Source organism: Mobula birostris, chromosome 30 (genome assembly GCF_030028105.1).
Source record: "Mobula birostris isolate sMobBir1 chromosome 30, sMobBir1.hap1, whole genome shotgun sequence".
Taxonomy (NCBI): Eukaryota; Metazoa; Chordata; class Chondrichthyes; order Myliobatiformes; family Myliobatidae; genus Mobula; species Mobula birostris.
The window spans coordinates 32,224,474-32,246,164 of record NC_092399.1 but is presented as its reverse complement, the minus strand read 5'-3'; the positions used below and the strand labels follow the sequence as shown (position 1 = coordinate 32,246,164).

The 21,691-nt window shown below is 47.0% G+C and overlaps 1 protein-coding gene across 5 annotated transcripts in view; it reads left to right on the top strand.

The window, feature by feature from the left end:
• LOC140190530 (mitogen-activated protein kinase kinase kinase 5) overlaps positions 1-21,691 on the top strand; it is a 194,952-nt gene that overhangs the window by 133,366 nt on the left and 39,895 nt on the right. For all 5 annotated transcript variants that reach the window (XR_011883627.1, XM_072247181.1, XM_072247180.1 and 2 more), the window contains 10 exons: positions 185-269; positions 2,982-3,115; positions 9,313-9,440; positions 11,370-11,506; positions 12,804-12,909; positions 15,116-15,273; positions 17,379-17,544; positions 19,028-19,193; positions 19,298-19,457; positions 20,997-21,179. Coding sequence is in view for 4 of the 5 variants with exons in the window: in XM_072247181.1 (XP_072103282.1) it covers positions 185-269; positions 2,982-3,115; positions 9,313-9,440; positions 11,370-11,506; positions 12,804-12,909; positions 15,116-15,273; positions 17,379-17,544; positions 19,028-19,193; positions 19,298-19,457; positions 20,997-21,179 (1,423 nt within the window). In the remaining variant the exon portion in view is untranslated. The remainder of the gene's footprint in view (positions 1-184; positions 270-2,981; positions 3,116-9,312; positions 9,441-11,369; positions 11,507-12,803; positions 12,910-15,115; positions 15,274-17,378; positions 17,545-19,027; positions 19,194-19,297; positions 19,458-20,996; positions 21,180-21,691) is intronic.

Genomic DNA, 21,691 nt, shown 5'->3' with positions numbered 1-21,691 from the left:
GTGCCCGTGATGGAGCTGGTTGAGTGTACAACACTCGAGCTTCTGTCAATCCTGTGCATCTTCCACAATATCGTTTGTCCTCAAAACACTTTCAATAGCTGTGCTTGCGGCAGTGGTGGGGTGAGCTGGGGTCCTGTGCTGGTGCCTCTCTGTTGACATTGGCGTGTTCGTTCTTCTCCGTCAGGTTCTGCGAGTTGCTGAATCCGTTCTCGGATGAAAGCAAGCTGACCACAGACGATGGGATGAGACCGACGGAGGAGCTTTTGGAGGTAAATGAGACGGAGAGTGGCCACATAATGCCCTTCAGTGTTTAACAGCATGAACACGACCTTCGATTATTGTTGTGCTGGCAACATCCAAAGAGGGTGCTGCCTGTGTTGGAGAGCATGCCTTATGAGGATGGGTTGAGCAAATTACAGCTAACCTTTTGGGAGCGAAGGAAGATGAGAGCTGACTTGATAGAGACACTTTATACTTTATTGTTGCCAAACAATTGATACTAGAACATACAATCATCACAGCGATATTTGATTCTGTGCTTCCCACTCCCTGGATTACAAATCAATAGTAAATGTTAAAAATTTAAATTATAAATCATAAATAGAAAATAGAAAAATGGAAAGTAAGGTAGTGCAAGAAAACCGAGAGGCAGGTCCGGATATTTGGAGGGTACAGCTCAGATCCGGGTCAGGATCCGTTCAGAGGTATAAGATGATCAGAGGGATAGATAGAGTGGGCAGCCAAAGACTTTTTTTCAGGGTGGAATGTCTAATACAAGGGCAGGGGATATAACTTTAAGCTGACTGGAGGATGGGGGGGATGTCATGGTAAGTTTTTTACAAAGAGATTAGAAGGTGCATGGAATGTGCAGTCAAGGGTGCTGGTAGAGACAGATACATTATTGTTGTTTAAGAGACTTTTAGATACTCATGTGGATGAAAGAAAAATAGAAGGCCATGTTGGAGGGCAGGATTAGATTGATCTTGGAGTAGGTTAAAAGGTCAGTACAACATTGTGGGCTGAATGGCCTGTATTGTGCAATACTGTTTTGTGTTCTGTGTTCTTTCTTAACTTGATGTATAAACTGTATAGATCCCACATCAGAAAGGAGCAAAACAAAAAGGGCATCAACCTGTAGTTACATAACATCATTGGTACATAGCTCACAGGAAGGTTATCAGCAAAACTTGACACCAAGCCATGTTATTCACAAGGAGTTTGGAGAGGGTCGAGAAGATATTTACGGGAATGATACTGAGAACGAAGTGTTCGCATCTAAAGAGCGTCTAATGACTCTGGGCCTGTACTCGCTGGATTTCATGAGAATGAAGGGGGATTTCACAGAAAGTTATCGAATATTGAAAGGCTTAGATGAGAGAACATGGAGAAGATGTTTCCTGTCGTGGGAGACTCTAGGACCAGAGGGCCCAGGCTCAGAATACAAGGATGTCCCTTTACAACAGAGTCGTAAAGGCAGAAGTTCTTGAAACAAAAGCTGGTGAGAAGGCAGCAGAATGAGGTTGACAGGGACAATAAATCAGATATGATGGAATGGCCGAGCAGACTTGATGGGCTGAATGGCCTAATTCTGCTCCAATGTCTTATGTTCTAAGGAAGCTGTGCTGAGGAGGTGAGTTTAAAGGAGTGTATTGGTTGAGAGGAAGGAGACGGAGAGAGACGATATCATGTCCTGTCAGCTGTGACTGCCAGCCAGGAATTGACCTCAGTGTTCAAGTCGCAGCTTCATTGTCAAACCTAAAGTGCTCTCTTTCAGGAGAGATGTTAAATGGAGGTCCACTCTACTGGGAACCAGTTTGAAAGAGAGAAAGTGAGTTGACCGTACCGTATACTTTGAGCATATCTTATCCGAAATACTTGGGGCCAGAAGTGTTTTGGATTTGGGATTTTTTTTTTTGGATTTCGGAATATTTGCACCATGATGAGATACCTTGGGGGTGGAATCCATTCTAAACACAAAATCCATTTTCATCGCATATGTAGCTTGTGTACAGCTGGAGTGAAGCTCACAGGGTGAACAGTCTGCTGTCGGAGCACGTGATGGAGCTTAGCCCTCCACAATGTGTCAGGGTTGAATGACCACCCCCCGACTGCATAATTAACTGGGTTTCAGCTTGGTGGTTGGCTTCATATCCGCCATAGATTTCTAAGAGCAACTATGATTAGAGGGGAGAAGGTAGCTTTTATATAATATTTTAAATAATATTTTGCATGAAGGAACTTAAGGTGGGGGTTTATATGGGAGGCAGGGTTTGAGGGCCGGCACAACATTGTGGGCTGAAGGGCCTGTAATGTGCTGTACTATTCTATGAAGCAATTACCTTCAGTTTTCAGTTCACCATTGCTTGTCTCATGATCATCCTATTAAGTGGCATATGTTCACTGTGGCACTGACGAGACCACTCTTTCAATGCACCATCAAGATCTTCATTTCTCACTTTATGCAGTGTTTTCCCATTTTTCATTAACTTCTCTTCATTACAAATGTGAGGTCTCTTCTCAGAAGTGACTATGGTGTGCAGCATCACCTGAAAACCTTCCCAGTGCCTTGCGGAATTTTCTATTTGTGACGTTAGGTCAGTGCCCAGAAAAAAATTTGGATTTTGGAGGGTTTTTGGATTTTGGAATTTCGGATAAGTAGTACTCAAGCTGTGTCATTACAAACAGTTCACCTGGTCATTATAACACATTGTAGATTTACTTGACTACAGAAATAGAAGCTGCCCTAACCACAGAGGACGTATGAGTTTTATAGGTCTGAAACTGATGCATTTAGTTTGGTCTCGTGAGGCTAGGGACAATAGTGAAACTGTATTGCATATGTGGGATCTTGCTGTGTGCAGATTGACTGTCATTTTATCTGTGCCCACCCCCTGGAGATATTTAATTGGCTGCACCACGTGATGGGGTAACCTGATTGTTAAAGGCCCTTTGTAAACCAGCCTGTCCTGTTCACTGCGCAGTACAGCTATGAATTTGTGGAGAATGGAGAACGGCTGATTCTCGGGAAGGGAACGTACGGCGTGGTGTATGCTGGCCGGGACCTCAGCAGACAAGTCCGCATTGCAATCAAAGAGATTCCAGAAAGGGACAACAGGTAATTACAGCTGCTGCCAACATGTCACTGGGACTGTCCATGCACTCTGTGTGTTGCATTTATTTTGTACCTTTAACTCCGTAAACACTTGCAGGATTCTTCTGAAAATAATTTGCACTTCAAGCTGCACAAGGAGAGATTAGGGCGGACACTCGGAAGCTTGGTGGGAGGTAGGTTCTCAGAGTTCGAAGTAAATCGATTATTTATTGTTTATTTATTATTATTATTATTTCTTTCTTTTTGTATTTGTTCCACTTGTTGTCTTCTGCACTCTGGTTGAAAGCCCAAGTTGGGCATTCTTTCATTGATTATGTTATGGTTATTATTGTATGGATTTATTGAGTATGACCACAAGACAATGAATCTCGGGGTTGTATATGGTGACATATATGTACTTCGATAATAAATGTACTTCAAACTTTGAAATTTATTAATAAAATACATAATGTCACCATATACAGCCCTGAGATCCATTTTCTTTCAGGCATTCACTGAAAATACAAGGAACACAGTAAAATCAATGAAAGGCTGCCCCCAGCAGGACTGACAAACAGCCAATGTGCAAAAAACTACAAACTGAGCAAATACAAAAGGAAAAAATATAATAATAAAGAAGTAAGCAATAAATATCAATAACATGAGATGAAAAGTCCTTGAAATTGAGCTCATAGGCTGTGGGAACAGTTCAGTGATAGGGCGAGTGAAGTTTAGTGAAGTTATCCCCTCTGGTTCAAGAGCTGAGGGGGGTTCGGTTCCTGAACCGTGTGGTGTACTGAAACTCCTATACTTTCTTCCTGATGGCAGCAGCGAGAAGAGATGGTGGGTGTCCTAGATGAAGGACGCTGCTTTCCTGTGACAGCGCTCCGTGTAGATGTGCTTAAAGGTGGGCAGGGCTTTAGCTGTGATGGACTGGACCATATCCACTACATTTTGTAGAGCTTCCTGTTTAAGGTCATTCATGTTTCCATACTAGGCCGTGATGAAACCAGTCAATATACTCTCCACCAAACATCTATAGAAGTTTCCCAAAGTTTTAGATGATATGCTGAACCTTTGCACACTTCTAAGAAAGTAAAGGTGCTGCTGTGCTTTCTTCATATTGGCACTTGTGCGTTGGACCCAGGACAGATCCTCTGAAATAATAACTCTGAGGAATTTAGAGTTTCTGACCCTCTCCTCCTCTGATCCCCTTATGAGAACCTCCTCCTAAATTCAATAATCAGCTCCTTGGTCTTGCTTGACATTGAGTAAGAGGTTGTTCAGCCGGATTTTCAAATAACCTATATGCTGATTCATCACCAGCTTGGTTTCAGCCAATGAGAGATGATATATCAGCAAATTGAAATATGGCACTGGAGCCCTGCTTAGCCTCACAGTCATCAGTGTAAAGTTAGTGGAGCAGGAGTTTCAGTAAGTTTCAGAAAGATGCAGAGAGTTGGAGAGGTTTAATGAGGGAATTCCAAAGCTTATGTCTAGGAGGATCAGCACAGAGCAGGGGAGCATGAGAGGAACCCAGAGATCTCAGATGTCTGTGATGTGGATGAGGTTACAGAGATCAGGATGGAAGGGGTTCTGGTGGGGATAGACTCTTCGTTGGAGAGCCTTGGACATGGAGCTGTGGGAATCAGCAGGATCAGATTTGACGTGTAACAGATAACAGAGGGAAGGTTGGTGAGGGGGGGCAGTCATTTGGGGACTTTGGGGTGATTTATTGTGGTGCCGACAATGTATTACAAGGTGTGGGGAAGTGGGATTGCTGGGGTGGTGAATTTGTCCGTTGAGAGAAGATATGGCAGCCAGGGCTTGCATTTGTTTAAGTTAAGAAAGGTTAGAGGTCATAGGTCATCCAGCAAAGAAATGGGTTCCTTGGTCTACTACATCCATGCTGACCCTTTTCGCGCATCTACGCTAATTGCATTTGTCTGCATTGAGACAATATCCTTCCATCTTTGCCTATTTATGTACCTGGCTTACCTCTTTAGCACAGAGATTGCATCAGATCCCACCCCTCCTTGGGCAACATATCCCAGACGTTAACTGCCCTCTTCTTTCTCTGCTCATTGGGTGTTCGACAGACTTCCTTTGTTTTAACGGGTTCTATTGGGTTTCTTTCTTTTGTGGCCGCCCATAAGGAGACGAATCTCAGGGTCCTATACAGTGTATATACTTAGATAGTAAATGTACTTTCAACTTTGAACCTCTGCCCTTCTGTTACCCCACCCCCACCCCATCATGGGTAAAACACTGGGAGATCGCGCTGTTTATCTACCGTACATCTGGCCTGCACAGGCAGACGCCTCCCAGTCGCCACTCAGCTCAAAGGAGTCACCTGCCACTTGTTTCTAGCTCATCACCTGCAGCTTATTTAAACCCAGCTCTCATCCACAGTCCTCCTTCAGGCATTCGAACCAGTCAGCCTCAACCAGTTGCTCCTAGCCTTTAGTGATCCTGTTGCCACGTTGTGCTTAGTATCTGTTCTCCCTTGTTTTCTGGACCCTCGTGGCTTGTTATTCTGCAGTTTAATATTAAAGTTATTGCTCACTACTCAGTCATCACCACTGTTCTGCATTTGGGCTAAGCCTCCTCAATATTTCCTGACAGGATAAGTGAACCAATGATTGACCCAGCAGAGCATGCTCGCTTAAAGTAAACTGACCGCCAGCGCGAACATATGATCCAGAAGTAGCCAGGAATCATTGACCATCTGTCAGTCAGTCTCCTCCATCTTGTACAGCAGCCCTGGCCCTGTCAGCCTCCTCCCTAGGAGTCCTGGATTCCAGTGTCAGGATAGTTTGACAGATCCCCAACCTGATACAGCAATTTCCTGTCCCAGGGCTTTATAAACTTCGAGCTCCAGCCATCCCCTGTATCCCACACACTGAGCCGAGATTGTCTTCGGCGTCTCTCTCCTGACTGGGCAAGTGCTGATCTGAGCCGCTGCTAACCGCAACAATAAAACCACCATTTGCAATAAATGTAAGGAATCCACTGCTGAGGCATGCCGGGTTTTTGACCACCTGGAAAGCGGAAGGGAGGCAACAGATCAGACACTTCGCCCGTGCCAAGGCTCACGCCCGGTGTTGGATTACACGCAGCAATTCCGGACACTCCTGGTGGAGCGCGGCTGGAATGTGGAAGTGCTGCTAGTCCATTATGATATCGCAGCAGCTGGTACCTCACTATTATAGCTTGGGGTGCTCTGGAGTTCTGAGTTCAATTCCAGCGTTCTCTGTAAGAAGTTGTATGCCTTTCTTGTGAGTGCATGAGTTTCCTCCAGGTGCTCGAGTTTCCTCCAATCTCCCTCCTAGCACTTATCCCTGCAAGCAGCCAATACATCTCCTCCCTCACCTCCATTCAGGGCCCCAGACAGTCCTTCCAGGTGAGGCATCACTTTGCCTGCAAATCTGTCTCTTGTCTCTGGGGCTCCCGAGGCAGCCTCCCCTGCATCAGTGAGACCCATCGTAAATTATAGGACCTCTTTGTCCAGCAGCCCCTCCCTCAAATAGATTATCATCCGCGTCCTTCTTAGTGAAAATAGAAGAAAAACATTCATTTCGGGCATCGCATACATTCCAGGCTCCCTTTGGTCCATGGCTGCACACTTGCTGTTAATATATAATGTCTAAGGATTCGCCTTAATGTTACCTGCCCAGAATATTTTATAGTGTTCCTAATTTCATTTTTAGGTACTCTCCTACATCCTCTATGTTCCTCAAAGGACTTGCTTGATTGTAGTTCCCAATCCAATTTCTCTCATTTGTCTTTTTACTGATCAAACCTTCAATAATCTTCCACAACCTTTGTCATGCCAGGTTCCCTAATCTTATCATCTTTTCCTTTCACCCTTGTGTAAAGATGCTATCCCCGGAATCTCTTTGAAAAAGATTTTTTTTTTAGATTTTAGATTATGAAGACACACAGTCATCTTTTATTGTCATTGTTACGTACCCCGTAACTGGGTTGCCAAACCAGCAGAAATGGATCACTCAGTTGGAGTCTGGATTACTAGAACTAAGAAAGTTTTATTAAAGAAACAAGCAACACAGTAATCAAAAGGATAATAAATGCAACAGTTCAGCAATGATAAACACACATGTACACAGAATTAAGATAACAGCATCAATCAAGCTCTATCGTTGTCTAGGAGTAAATGACCAATTTCAAAGTGACACAAAGTTCATTCCAATTTAGTTCAGTTCGCAGCAATCGTTGCCATGGCGATGGACAACGTGGGGGGGGGGAGGGAGAGAGAGAACGAGAACGACTGATCATTCAGAAACGGCTTCCACTCACAGACCGGCGATATTGCTCACAAGCAGCTTTCGGGTGGGTCCTTTGTGATGTCACCTGAGGTCACCGACTGTGACTCCTCCTCCAGATGCGGTTGATCCTCTGCAGTGAACCCGGCACCCAAGCGAGGGTGGACACACACCGGGTTCCCGCTGATCGTACCTTTCCACCCTGTGCGTTTAAGGTCCAGTACTTCCCACCGACTCGTGAGAGGCGCACCGCTTCCAGGGTCTCGTTACCTCGGGTGTCGTGTGTGTCCTGCCTTAGCGAACCTGTCCCTTTTTATCCCCCTGCTGGGGTACCGCCTGTCCATCACTTCAAACAGTTCAGGGTTCAAAGGGGGGAGCCACTCTAGACAATACCCAGACTGATGGCTCCTTCATTAACATCTCCAAATGCTGCTTCATTGTTCCTTATCTCTCCCTCCCCTGAGGACAGGTGGCAGACCAACTGCTGATGCCACTGTTGCTAACCCAGGCCAGCAAACATCTTAATTTATGTGTATTCTCGTCACATCATTTAGTAATGCATGCATTAAGAAATGATACAATATTTCCTCCGGTGTGATATCACAAAACACAGGACAGACCAAGACTGAAAAAACTGACAAAACCACATAATTATAACATATAGTTACAACAGTGCAACAATACCATAACTTGATGAAGAAGTCCATGAGCACAGTAAAAGTTCAAAGTCTCTCAAATGTCCCACATCTCACGCAGACGGGAGAAGGAAGAAAAACTCTCCCTGCCATGCCCGACCACAATCCGTCTCTGAGTCGTCCGAAAACTTCGAGCCTCCAAATCAGCTCTCCGACACCGAGTACTGAGCAGCATCTCTGTCCGAACGATTCGACCTCAATCTCGGTCGCCAACAGCAGGCAAAGCCGGGGATTTTGAGGCCTTCCCTCCGGAAGATTCCTGACCGCGCAGTAGCGATAGCAGTGAACGAGCGTTCCAGAAATTTCTCCAGATGTTCCTCTGTGCTTTCATGTCCGTCTCCATCAAATCAGAATTGTCCACGGCCCCTATTTAACAGATATGATATCATTTTTCACCGGAGGGCTGCGCACGCGTGGCGCGCTGCTCTCCCTCCTCCCGCCTGTCAGATGTCATTTTATGCTCAAAACTTTGCTCCCAGTCTACATTGGTCAGGTCCTCTCTCATGAATCAGCCTTTTTCCAAATTCAAGACTTTAACACGCGAACGAAATTACCCCTTTTTATAACTACCTTGAAACAAATAGAACTGTGCTCACTTTTTCCAAACTATTCCCCAGATGACATTTCCACCACTTGCTAGGATGAAATGAAAAACAGCCCCTTATCTACATATTGTCCCAAAAAAAAACTATCTTGGATGTACTTAAGAAGTGACATCCTACCTGAGGATGGCACAGTAGTTTTGTGGTAATACAACACTTCACAGCACCAACAATCACCGATTGGGGTCTGGTTCCTGCTGCTGTCTGTAGGAAGTTTGTACACCATCCACATTTCCTCCAGGTGTTTCAGTTTCCTCCTGCATTCCAACGATGTACAGATAGGATCAGTGAGTTGTGGGTATGCTACGTTGGCAACCCTAGTGGGCAGCCCCCAGCGCAATCCTCGGACTGCACTGGTCATTGACGCCAAGCGATGCATTTCACTGTATGTTTTGATGTGCGTATGACAAGTGAAGCTAAATTTTCTAATCTTCACAATAAGGCAAACACAGTGAATATTGGGAAAGTTAAAATCCCCACCATAGTAACCCTATTGCTTTCCTATCTTTCTGCGATGTAGGAGTGATCATGAAGTGAAAGATTCTGCTCGCTACACCGTTAGCAACACACAGCTGGTTCCATCCCCATTCTCCCTTTTCCAGACCTTGTTGACCCTGTTTCCTTTACTACTCCATACTCAGATACTCACAGCCTCTTCACGAAGAAATCGCTCTCCACAAGCGGCTGAAACACCGGAATATTGTTCAGTACCTGGGGTCGGTTAGTCAGGATGGCTTCATCAAAATCTTCATGGAAGAGGTCCCAGGAGGTGAGGACTTTTGTTTTTCAGAATGAAACACTTTGGAATACAATGTGTGAGTGATTTAGGATTGAAAGTGGTGCATCACAGAAACATAGAAAAATACAGCACATCACAGGCCCTTCGGCCCACAATGTTGTGGCAACCACATAACCTACTCTAGAAGCAGCCTAGAACTTCCCTATCGCAGAGTCCTCTATTTTTCTAAGCTCCATGTATCTATTTAAGAGTCTCTTAAGAGACCCTACTGTGTTCGCTTCCACCACTGTCGCTGGCAGTGCACTCCATGCACCCACCACTCTGTGTGTGAAAAACATCCCCTTGTTCCTTGTTCCCCTTCCCCTCTGACATCCCCTTGTTCCTACTTCCAAGCACCTAAAAACTATGCCCCCCTCGTGCTAGCCATTTCAGCCCTGGGAAAAAGCCTCTGACTATCCACACGATCAATGCCTCTCGTCATCTTACACACCTCTATCAGGTCACCTCTCATCCACCGTCGCTCCAAGGAGAAAAGGCCAAGTTCACTCAACGTATTCTCATTAGGTACGCCCTCCAATTCAGGCAACATCCTTGTAAATCTCCTCTGCACTCTCTCTATAGTATCCACATCCTTCCCGTAATGAGGTGACCAGAACTGAACACAGTACTGCAAGTGGGCTCTAAGGTCTTATACTTACTGTCTGTCTGCACCGCACTTTCCCTGTAAATGTAACACTTCATTCTGCACTCTATAATTGCTTCTCCCTTCTACTACCTCATCGTACAGATGTGATGAAATGATCTGCACAGATGATATACATAACAACGTTTTTCACTGCACCTCAGGCAGCATTTACCAACTCACTTCGGATCAAAGCTCCCCGTCAGTGGAGATTTCTTTCCTCAGAGCAGGAGGAAAGCTCATTGCCGGCTCATTGACTGAGATTGATACTCTGGTTAGTCAGTAACTTCGTTTTGACTATCAGAAGCTGGGTTAACCTGTCATACCTCATTTTTATTAAGTTGTATCATGCATTTCCTGTAGTCATCAAAGTGTGATTGTTTTCAACTCGTGGCAGTGTGTCAGTACCTGCTGTGGCACAGTACCTGTGTTATGAATTGGTCACAGTTCTGTTATACGTTTAAACTGAGAGCTGGTACTCCAGTTCTTATAAAGGAGTTGTGACTTCGTGACCGTTTCACCTGAGCTCTGAGGACCATGGGGTAGCATCACTTTTCGGTACCAGCGACTCGGGTTCCGTTCACCCCGTGACCACGTGGGTTTCCTCCGGGTGCTCCAGTTTCCTCCCACAGTCCAAAGGTGTACCAGTTGGTAGTTTAATTGGTGATTGTAAATTGTCCCGTGATTGGGCTAGAATTAAATCCGGGGAATGCTGAGCAGTGTGTTTCGAAAGGTCGTAAGGACCATGCTGAATCTTTAAAAAAATTAATTAATTGATTTGATTAAATTAACCCCTTGCATTCATTATTTTAGTCAGATATCACTCATGGATGTGGGCTTGAGAAACTTTCTGTGAATGATTTTCTGTGTCTGTGTGTGTGGGGTCTAGACCAAATCTTACACGCACGCACATAACACTAGGTTTTGCTTTATTTGTCACCTGTACATTGAAACGTCAAAACATACAGTGAATTGTGTCATTTGCGTCAATGGCTAATACGTTCTGAAGATTGTGCTGGGCCTCCTACAAGGATTGCCACACTTCCAGCACCAACTTGGCGTGCCCACAATTCACTAACCCAAACCATTTTGTGTGTTTATGTAAGTTTCCGTAAGTGCTTGCCCATTGCGTGCAATCTTCCCAGTTTCTTGTAGACTTGCACCCTAACATTTTGCCTCTGTGTTGCGTAGTCCATGCTCTCTACCCCCACCTTGGTAGTCTTTCTGTTTGGTTAAGTGACGATACAGTGATCGCCCATGTGACACTTTGTACGCAGGAAGCCTCTCCGCTCTGCTGCACTCCAAGTGGGGTCCACTTAAAGACAACGAGGCCACGATTGTTTTCTACACAAAGCAGATTCTGGAAGGCTTGAAGTACCTGCATGAGAATCAGATCGTGCACAGAGACATTAAGGTAATGGAGAAATGAGTAATGAGACAGTGTGACTAAACCTAGCCATCACTCATTTCCGCTGGCTGAGTGAAGTCGGCCTTGCTAACGGAGAAATGGTGTTGACTCCAAAGCATAACAATAATACACATTAGCAGGAGAAAGTTAGAGCTCATCTAGGCGGTAGCAGAGGTTTGGAGGGTAATCGATAGAAGAGTTACTGGGAGAATTAATACCACACAATTTGTAGTCGGGTGTGAGGCTGATGGAAAGAGCTCGGCTTGGTCTGTCCACACCCCTCGGTGGAAGCTGCTGTGAAGTAGTGGCTGCAGCGTTGGCACTAACCCAAGAAAAATGGGGGTGAGAGGGATAAAAAATCAGCCATGATTGAATGGCGGAGCAGACTCCAGGTCGAATGGCCTAATTCTGCTCCTATGTCTTAGGGTGTCACGGTCTTCATCCTGCCTCTTCCGATTTCCAGGAAGCCTGTTCTACGTAGGCTGCTGCATGAATTTGCTGTCCCATCGCTCTCCCCACTGATTCTTTGTTCAGTCATGCCAGCCTCCGAATCCACCACCCCAGCCCCTTCTGTACCTTCCGGGCACTCAATCTGCGTCCTGTCGTCACAGAAGCTGCAGGCTGCACTCGCACTGTTATTCAGTGGCACAGACGGCTGCCGATCGGCTGATCATGCCACTGGTTTCCCGATGAGCGTTTAATCTCCCCAGCGTATCAGATGATGATGAGAAGGTTCGCAATGAGGAAGGAGGGGAGGATCAGTCAGCCAGGAGAACAGTGCTGTGTCGGTATGTTTGGATATGACACAAGTGCTGAGAGAGAGAGAGATGCTGAAGCAGGTTGGTAGTTCACAGACTTTAATGCGAACAGAGTCGGAGGGAAAGGAAAACAATAAACACTAGACCAAACAGGGCTGTTAACTAAAACTCTCAAATGGAAACCGAAGACAAACACTCCGGCTTAAAGGAATAACTAAGTATAAAATGAATACCGCTAGTCCTCAGAGTCAGTTGACTCAACAGTCCAATTTCTCAGGCAAAGCCAAATGCAAGCAGGCGACGAAACGTTGCTGTGGTTTGCTCAAATCTACGACAAAAAGAATAGAGTTAAATACCGTCACAATTAAATAATAATTAGCTGACACGTGCTGTATATTTATGAGTGCAGTTGCCATATCTGCCGCGCTGCCGAATCCGTGGTTGTGACAAGTGTCTCTCCTGGTCTTCACCGCTGTTTTCACTAGCTATAGTTCTGGGAAATGGTTCTGCGCTGAGTTTTATTGAAACAAAATCTCTCTCCAAAGGGGGATAACGTACTAATAAACACCTACAGTGGAGTGCTGAAGATCTCAGACTTTGGGACGTCGAAGAGGCTCGCAGGAATCAATCCTTGCACAGAAACGTTCACAGGTGACCGAGCGCCAGAGCACAGGGTGGTCTTTAGTTCATGGCACCAGTGGAGTGTGTGTTCCGGGTCTTGGTATGTGTGGGCCTGGTTTCCGGCAGCTCGCCAACAGCAGTTCAGCAATGGCAGAGTTTGTCAGTGATAGGATTCCATGTTGGTCCCGATGAGTGTTGGTGTCTGAGCCAGGGTTCGGTGCCGACTGCCTGTAGCATTGAATAGCTTGGTGTCGGTTCTGACCATTACCAAATTCTATATCACAGAAACAGGCCATTCAGCCCACTAACCCCATGCTGAATATTGCACTGAACTACACTAATCCCATGTACCTACATTAGGTCTTGGCGATTCGAGTACTTGTCTAGATGCCTTAAATGTGTTGTTCAAGGTGCATTTATTATATAAGTGTGTATAAATTATACAAGATTCATCTCCTTACAGGCAAGCCACGAAACAAAAAACCCGAAAGAACCAATTTTTAAAAAAAGACCAACAAACACAAAATGCGTAGAGAAAAAGAAACACAAATCATGCAACCAATAAAAACAAGCAACAATACTTACCTCCGCCACCCCTTGGGGAGTGTGTTCCAGACTCCAATCACTCTGTGTGTGGAAAAGTTCCACCTCAGGTTTTCTCTAAACCTACCTCTTGCCTTAATACTAGGCACCCTTGTCTTAGATATCCCCACTTTGAGAAAAAGGTTTCTTACCCACGACTTAATCTATCCCCGGGGTGATATTGTTCAGTCCTCCCAAGTCACATCTCAGCCTCCACTGTCCAAGGTAAACAAGTCCAGCCTATATGTCTGTACATATAACTGAGATCCTTCAGTCTTGGGGTGCTGGGACTGACGACACTGGGTGAGTCGGGGTGCTGGGGCTGACGACACTGGGTGAGTCGGGGTGTTGGGAGTGATAAGACTGGGTATATTGGGGTCTGGGACTGACACCGGGTGAGTCGGGGTGTTGGGAGTGACAATACTGGGTATATTGGGGTCTGGGACTGACACTGGGTGAGTCGGGGTGTTGGGAGTGACAAGACTGGGTATATTGGGGTCTGGGACTGACAATGGGTGAATCGGGGTGTTGGGAGTGACAAGACTGGGTATATTGGGGTCTGGGACTGACACTGGGTGAGTCGGGGTGTTGGGAGTGACAACACTGGGTATATCAGGGTTCTGGGACTGACACTGGATGAGTCAGGGTGTTGGGAGTGACAAGACTGGGTATATCGGGGTCTGGGACTGACACTGGGTGAGTCGGGGTGTTGGGAGTGACAAGACTGGGTATATCGGGGTCTGGGACTGACACTGGGTGAGTCAGGGTGTTGGGGCTGACGACACTGGGTGAGTCAGGGTGCTGGGACTGACAACACTGGGTGAGTCGGGTTGTTGGGGCTGACAACACTGGGTATATCAGGGTCTGGGACTGACACTGGACAAGCAGGGTGTTGGGAGTGACAAGACTGGGTATATCGGGGTCTGGGACTGACACTGGGTGAGTCGGGGTGTTGGGAGTGACAAGACTGGGTATATCAGGGGTCTGGGACTGACACTAGACGAGTCGGGGTGTTGGGAGTGACAAGACTGGGTATATTGGGGTCTGGGACTGACACTGGGTGAGTCGGGGTGTTGGGAGTGACAAGACTGGGTATATCGGGGTCTGGGACTGACACCGGGTGAGTCGGGGTGTTGGGAGTGACAATACTGGGTATATCGGGGTCTGGGACTGACACTGGGTGAGTCGGGGTGTTGGGAGTGACAATACTGGGTATATCAGGGTCTGGGACTGACACTGGGTGAGTCGGGGTGTTGGGAGTGACAAGACTGGGTATATCAGGGTTCTGGGACTGACACTGGGTGAGTCAGGGTGTTGGGAGTGACAAGACTGGGTATATTGGGGTCTGGGACTGACACCGGGTGAGTCGGGGTGTTGGGAGTGACAATACTGGGTATATTGGGGTCTGGGACTGACACTGGGTGAGTCGGGGTGTTGGGAGTGACAAGACTGGGTATATCGGGGTCTGGGACTGACACTGGGTGAGTCGGGGTGTTGGGAGTGACAAGACTGGGTATATCGGGGTCTGGGACTGACACTGGGTGAGTCGGGGTGTTGGGAGTGACAAGACTGGGTATATCGGAGTTCTGGGACTGACACTGGGTGTGGCGTCCTCAGCTTATGAATTGTTTCCGTGTCGGTTCTTCGGCTCCAGGAACTCTCCAGTACATGGCCCCTGAGATCATCGACAAGGGACCGCGAGGTTACGGCAAACCTGCGGATATCTGGTCCTTGGCCTGTACCGTCATTGAAATGGCCACAGGAAAGCCACCCTTCTTTGAACTGGGAGAGCCCCAGGCTGCCATGTTTAAGGTAACCAGACCGATAATGGGATCTAGTCGTCTAGAGACGAGCAAAGCAGACGGATCTGGAACTTCTGTGACTTTGTGTGTGGAGTTGTTCAGGGTCATAGAGTACTACCGCACAGAAACAGGCTGTTTGGCCCATCGAGTCGTTGCTGAACAATTATTCTGCTAGCGAGTCCCATCAACCTGAAAATAGACCATAGCTCTCCCATCCATTTAATTATCCAGACTTCTCTCAGGTGCTGAAATCTAACCTGCACCTATTACTTTTGCTGGCAGCTTGTTCCACACTCTCACAACCCTCTGAGTGAAGATGTCCCCCTTAGCCTTCTCACCTTTCACTCTTAACTTATGAACTCTAATTCTAGTCTCACCCAAAATCAGAGGGAAAAGCCTGCATTCACTTACATAATTTCTGCCTCTCATAAATATGTATATCAAATTTCTCCTCATTTTCCTACGCTCCAGGGAACAAAGTCCTAACCTATTCAAACTTTTCCTATAACTCAAGTCCCGGCAACATCCTTGTTAATTCTCTGTGTACCCTTTCAATCTTATTGCTCTTTTTCCTGTTGGATGGTGACTCCAACATTAGGGATCACCAATGTCTTGTGCAACTTCGACATAACACACCAACTCCTGTACTAAATAGCAACACACATAAAATGCCGGAGGAACTCAGCAGGCCAGGCAGAATCTATGGAAACGAGTAAGCAGTCGATGTTTTGGGCCAAGACCCTTCATCAGGCCTGGAAAGGAAGGGGGAAGAAGTTAGAGTAAGAAGGCGGGGGGAGGGGAGGAAGACGTACATGGTGGCAAGTGATGGGTCAAACCAGGTGGGGGAAGGTGGTGTGAAGTACAGAGCTGGGATGTTGACTGGTGAAAGAGATGCAGGGCTGGAGAAGGAGGAATCTGATGGGAGAGGACAGAGGACCATGAATGAAAGGGAGGGGGAGGAGCACCAGAGGGAGGTGATGGGCAGGTAAGGAAAGAAGGTGTGAGAGGGAAACAAAAATGGAGAATGGTAAAGGAGGGTGGTGAGGGCCAATTACTGGAAATTTGAGAAATTGATGTCCATGCCACCAGTTTGGAGACTACCCAGATGGAATATAAGGTGTTGCTCCTCCAACTTGAGTGTGGCCTCATCACGACGATAGAGGAGGCCATGGTCCGACTGTCGGAATGGGAATGGGATGTAGAATTGAAATGGGTGGACACTGGGGAAATCCCGCTTTTTGCGGTGGATGGAGAGAAGGTGCTTGACGAAGCTGGTCTCCCAGTCTACGTCGGGCCTCACCGATATACAGGAGGCCACACCGGGAGGACTGGATGCAGTAGTCGACCCCAGCAGACTCACAGGCGAAGTGTTGCCTTACCTGGAAGAACTGTTTGGGGCCCTGAATGGTAGTGAGGGGCGAGGTGTAGGGGCAGGTGTCGCACTGGTTCCACTTGCAAGGATAAGTATCGGGAGGGAGATCTGTGGGGGGGGGAACGAATGGATCAGGGAGTCGCATAGGAAAGAGTCGCATTTCCCTGTGGAAAGTGGAAATTGGGGGGGGCGGGGAGGAAAAGATGTGTTTGGTGTTAGCATATTTTGATATATGAAATTCAGACCTCATCAGTGCATTTATCCACCCCCTCCTTCAACCATGGCTGGATGTCCCAAAGCAATGTTCCATCTGGAATAATGTATACCTGAATCCTGTCGTATGTCTGCACTCCAACACTTTCAGGGGAGTGTGATGTGATCAATGGTCGCTTGATCTTTGAATCCAAGTACATTAGTGGGTGTAAAACTGGTTCTTGCCTGTAGTATTGGGATGAGTTATAGATCAGGGGGAAACCCTACCATCTCTCTGGAACAAGGCTGGGTGTCTGACACTGCGTGTGTTCTGAAAAGTGGCAGAAAAGGGTGTAAGCATCTTATATAATGATGGGATTTGTGTCTGCAGATATGCGTCACGTTTGACTGTCACAGCATTGGAGCACGGTGAACTGGTGTCAAATGTGATAACTTTGTATCGCAAGTCACCTGTGTGACGTTTCATTGTCCTGACCGTCCGAGTGATGAGTTTGTTCCCAAGCTCTGACCTCCTGTTTGTTCGACTGTAGGTGGGGATGTTTAAGATCCACCCAGATATTCCGGAGTCGATGTCTCTGGAAGCAAAGACCTTTCTTCTGCACAGCTTTGAGCCTGATCCTGATAAGCGGGCCACAGCCTCACAGCTCCTCAAGGACGCGTTCCTGAACCGGAAGAGGAAACCGCCCCCAAAGCCGGGTACGGGAATGACTGCGAGTGCCGTGGGAATGCGGCTGAGGGAGGTGGTGAGGGACAGGTTACAGTGAGCGGGGGGGTGGGCTTGAAAACGTGAGACAGGGGAACTGGAGAACAGTGGAATGGGGAGCAGGTGAATAGGGTCAGGTGGCATTGGCGAAGAATTGGATCGAAGCAGAAAGAGACGGTGAGCTGACTGGAAATCAATATGACAGAATGAAAAGGGAACCAGGGTAAGTCACTGAACATAGTACATAGAAGACCACAGCACAGTCCAGGCCCTTTGGTCCAAAGTGTTGGGCTAAGCTTTTAACCTACCCTAAATTCAGTCTAACCCTTCCTCCTACATAGCCATCCAATTTTCTATTATCCATATGCCTATCTAAGAGTTTCCTAAATGCCCCTAATGTATCTGCCTCTACCAACACCCCTGCAAGGGTGTTCCACACATCCACCACTCTCCGTGTAAAAAAAACTTAACATCTGACATCCCACCATACTATTCTCCAAACACCTTAAAATTATGCCCCCTTTTATTTGCCATTCCCACCCTGGGGAAGTCTCTGGCTGTCCACTCTAGCTATGTCCCTTATCAGCTGGTACAGCTCTGTCAAGTTGCCCCTCATCCTCCTTCACTCTGAAAGGGAAAAGCCCTAGTTTACTCAGTCTCCCCTCATAAGACATGTTCTCTAATCCAGATAAATCCTCTCTGCACCCTCTCTAAAGCTTCCACATCTTTCCTAAAACGAGGCGACCATAACTGAACACAATATTCCATGTGTGGTTTAACCAGGGTCTTGCAATGCCACCTCGTGGCCATTGAGCTCAACCCGCTGACTAATGAAGGGTAACTCACCATACGCCCTCTTAACGACCTGGAATGGACACTGAATGGGAGTTGAAGGAATGCCGAAGGAAGTGGAGGAATGGCGGGGGAGCAGAAACTGGAAACTAAATGAAAATTAAGCGGGGAGGAAGCAGTGTGAGTGAGAGGGAGGGGAAATGAAATAATGGGGAAAGGAAGAGGTAAGAAATGATGCTGACAGTTGGGAAGAGGGATTGAATGGTATGGGTGTGGATGATGCCTGGTATGTATGTGATGGGCCGAAGGGCCTATTTGCATGAATCTATGATTCTCTGAATCCTGCATGGTCACAGAGAGAGTGAGCAAACTCCACACAGACAGAACCGGAGGGGTTGGTCAGGATTGAATCCAGGTTACTGGAGGTCCTGTCTGCACCCTTGTGCCACCTCTTACAGATATGAGGGGTGCAAAATAGATGCAGGTCCTCTCTCACAGCACACCATAGCACTGTGCATCCTATTCCCACCAACCTCCAGACATCTTGGAGTTAAGTCTTCTTTCCCTGGCTGTGACCTTTGGCCTTTCACCTCCCCCCCCCCAGCTTCCCCAGTGCTTGCCGCAGAGTACATGCTTCCACTACGACTACCTCATAAAAACTGATGATTCCTCCTCTTTCTCTAGGTGAATTTTATCACAGTCTGTCGGTCCCCACAACAGGGCACGTCAAGGAGGGGCCCGAGATCCACCATCCCTTGGACTTCAGACTCATCCAACCCGTACTCTCACGAAGCTGCTCGATCCCCGTGCTGCCCGTCAAGAGCAGCTCACCACAGCAGGAGTTCGTCAGGTAATGCGTCCTCATCGGTATGGGTTCTCATTCTTCTTTTTGCTGGGACTGATTTAATCACTGTCCCCGTCCTCGTTCCCCTCCCCCCCCCACCGCCCCCACAGTGTGCTTGAGGAACAGATGGACGACATCCCTTCCTCACCTGAAGAAAATGCCTCCCTCTTCCTCTTGAAGAAGGATAGTGAGTGCAGGGCCACGCTCTTCAAGATACTGACAGAGGACTGTGAAACTGTGGTCTGGAACATTCTAGAAGCTCTGGCTCAGGTACGCAAAATGCCCTGCCGTGGGGTGGTAATTGTGGAATCTGGGTTGAAGGTCAATGGACTGATCCTTTATACTTTATACTTTATTGTCACCAAACAATTGATACTGGGATGTACAATCATCACAGCGATATTTGATTCTGCGCTTCCTGCTCCCTGGATTACAAATTGATAGTAAATATTAAAAATTTAAATTATAAATCATAAATAGAAAATAGAAAAATGGAAAGTAAGGTAGTGCAAAAAAACCGAGAGGCAGGTCTGGATATTTGGAGGGTACGGCCCAGATCCGGGTCAGGATCCGTTCAGCAGTCTTATCACAGTTGGAAAGAAGCTGTTCCCAAATCTGGCTGTACGAGTCTTCAAGCTCCTGAGCCTCCTCCCGGAAGGAAGAAGGACAGAAAGTGTGTTGGCTGGGTGGGTCGTGTCCTTGATTATCCTGGCAGCACTGCTGTGACAGCATGTGGTGTCAAGTGAGTCCAAGGACGGAAGATTGGTTTGTGTGGTGTGCTGCGCCGTGTTCGCGATCTTCTGCAGCTTCTTCCGGTCTTGGACAGGACAACTTCCATACCAGGTTGTGATGCACCCTAGAAGAATGCTTTCTACGCTGCATCTATAAAAATTAGTGAGGGTTTTAGGGGACAGGCCAAATTTCTTCAGTTTCCTCAGGAAGTAAAGGCGCTGGTGGGCCTTCTTGGCAGTGAGCTCTGCTTAGTTGGACCAAGTCAGGTCATCCCTGATCAACTGATGAAAATTCATTGACGTGAACCTTTTTTTTAATCATACATGAGACCATTCAGTGCATCGAGTCTGACAGGCAACATTTCGTCCCCACTCCTCCTCTTACTGTACCTATCAACTTCTTGACGAGATACAAGAGAGTGTAGTTGCTGGAATCTGAAATGAGAATCTGTCTTCTGAAAGAAATCAGGGGTTGAGACGGCATCTATGGGGGGGGAGGAATCTGAGTGTGGGATCGGAATCAGGTTTAATATCAGTGGCACATGTTGTGAAATTTGCTGATTTGCGGCTGCAGTGCTTTGCAATACAGAATGATAAAAACTGAGTTACAGTGTCCGTAGTGAGGTGGTGCTTGTGGGTTTAATGTCCATTCAGAGTGGAAGAAGCTGTTCCTAGATTGCGGAGTGTTTTGTTTCAGGCCTCTGTACCTCCTTCCTAATGGTAGCAATGAGAAGGGTGCATGTCCTGGGCGATGGGGGTCCTTAATGATGGATGCCACCTTTGTGAGGCATCGCCCCTTGAAGATATCCTGGACGCTGGGGAGGCTGGTGCCCATGATGGAAATGGCTGAGCTCACAACTTTCTGCAGCTTATATCGATCCTGTGCAACCACCCCGCATACCAGACAGTGATGCAGCCAGTTAGAATGCTCCCCTCGGTACACCTGTAGGAATTTCTGCTGTTCAACCGCTTCTTCTGGTGGAAAAAATAATTCCGGGGTTCTTCTTGTCTTATCTCTTACATCGCTCCCATATGATTCGCTAAACATCACTTTTTGTTTTTGTTTTTTTGGGACCAGATCTCCAACTGTAAGTTTACACGTGAACACACCCAGCATCTGGTCATCTGCTTGAAGAACTACATTCGTTCTGCGGACCGCAGGTCCATCATAAAAGCACTGTCCTGCCTGAAGGCCGAGCTGCGCCTTGACAAGAGAGCGCTCAACGAGATCCAGATTGTCCTCTTCACCTTCCAGGATGCCGTAAGTTAAAACACGATGAGGTGGCTGTGATGGATACTCTTAGCTGATAGTTGGGTCTTTCCCTCTGGAGCCAGTGGGCCCAGCTCACTGGTATTCCACACTGACTTTCAAAAGTTCCTTATGGTTCAGTGAGTAAGAACTACAGGTATATGTTAGTTGGGAGTAGTGATGTGGCGCGGTGTAGTCAGGGGCTGTATAGTGGACCGTATGTCAAGGGGTAAATACAGGAGATTCTGAAGATGCTGGAAATCCAGAGCAACACACAAAATGCTGGAGGAAACTAGCAAGTCAGGCAACATCTATGCAGGGAAGTAAACGGTCGACTCTTTGGGCCAAGACCCTTCATCAACACATGATAAAAGGTCCCAGCCTGAAACGTGGAGCATTTATTTCCCTCTATAGATGCTGCCTGACATGCTGAGTTCTTCTAGCATCTTGTGTGCACTGTCATATAACAAAGCGAGTGCAATATGCTGGATTGCGTTAATTTTAGCTGCTTCCACATGGATACC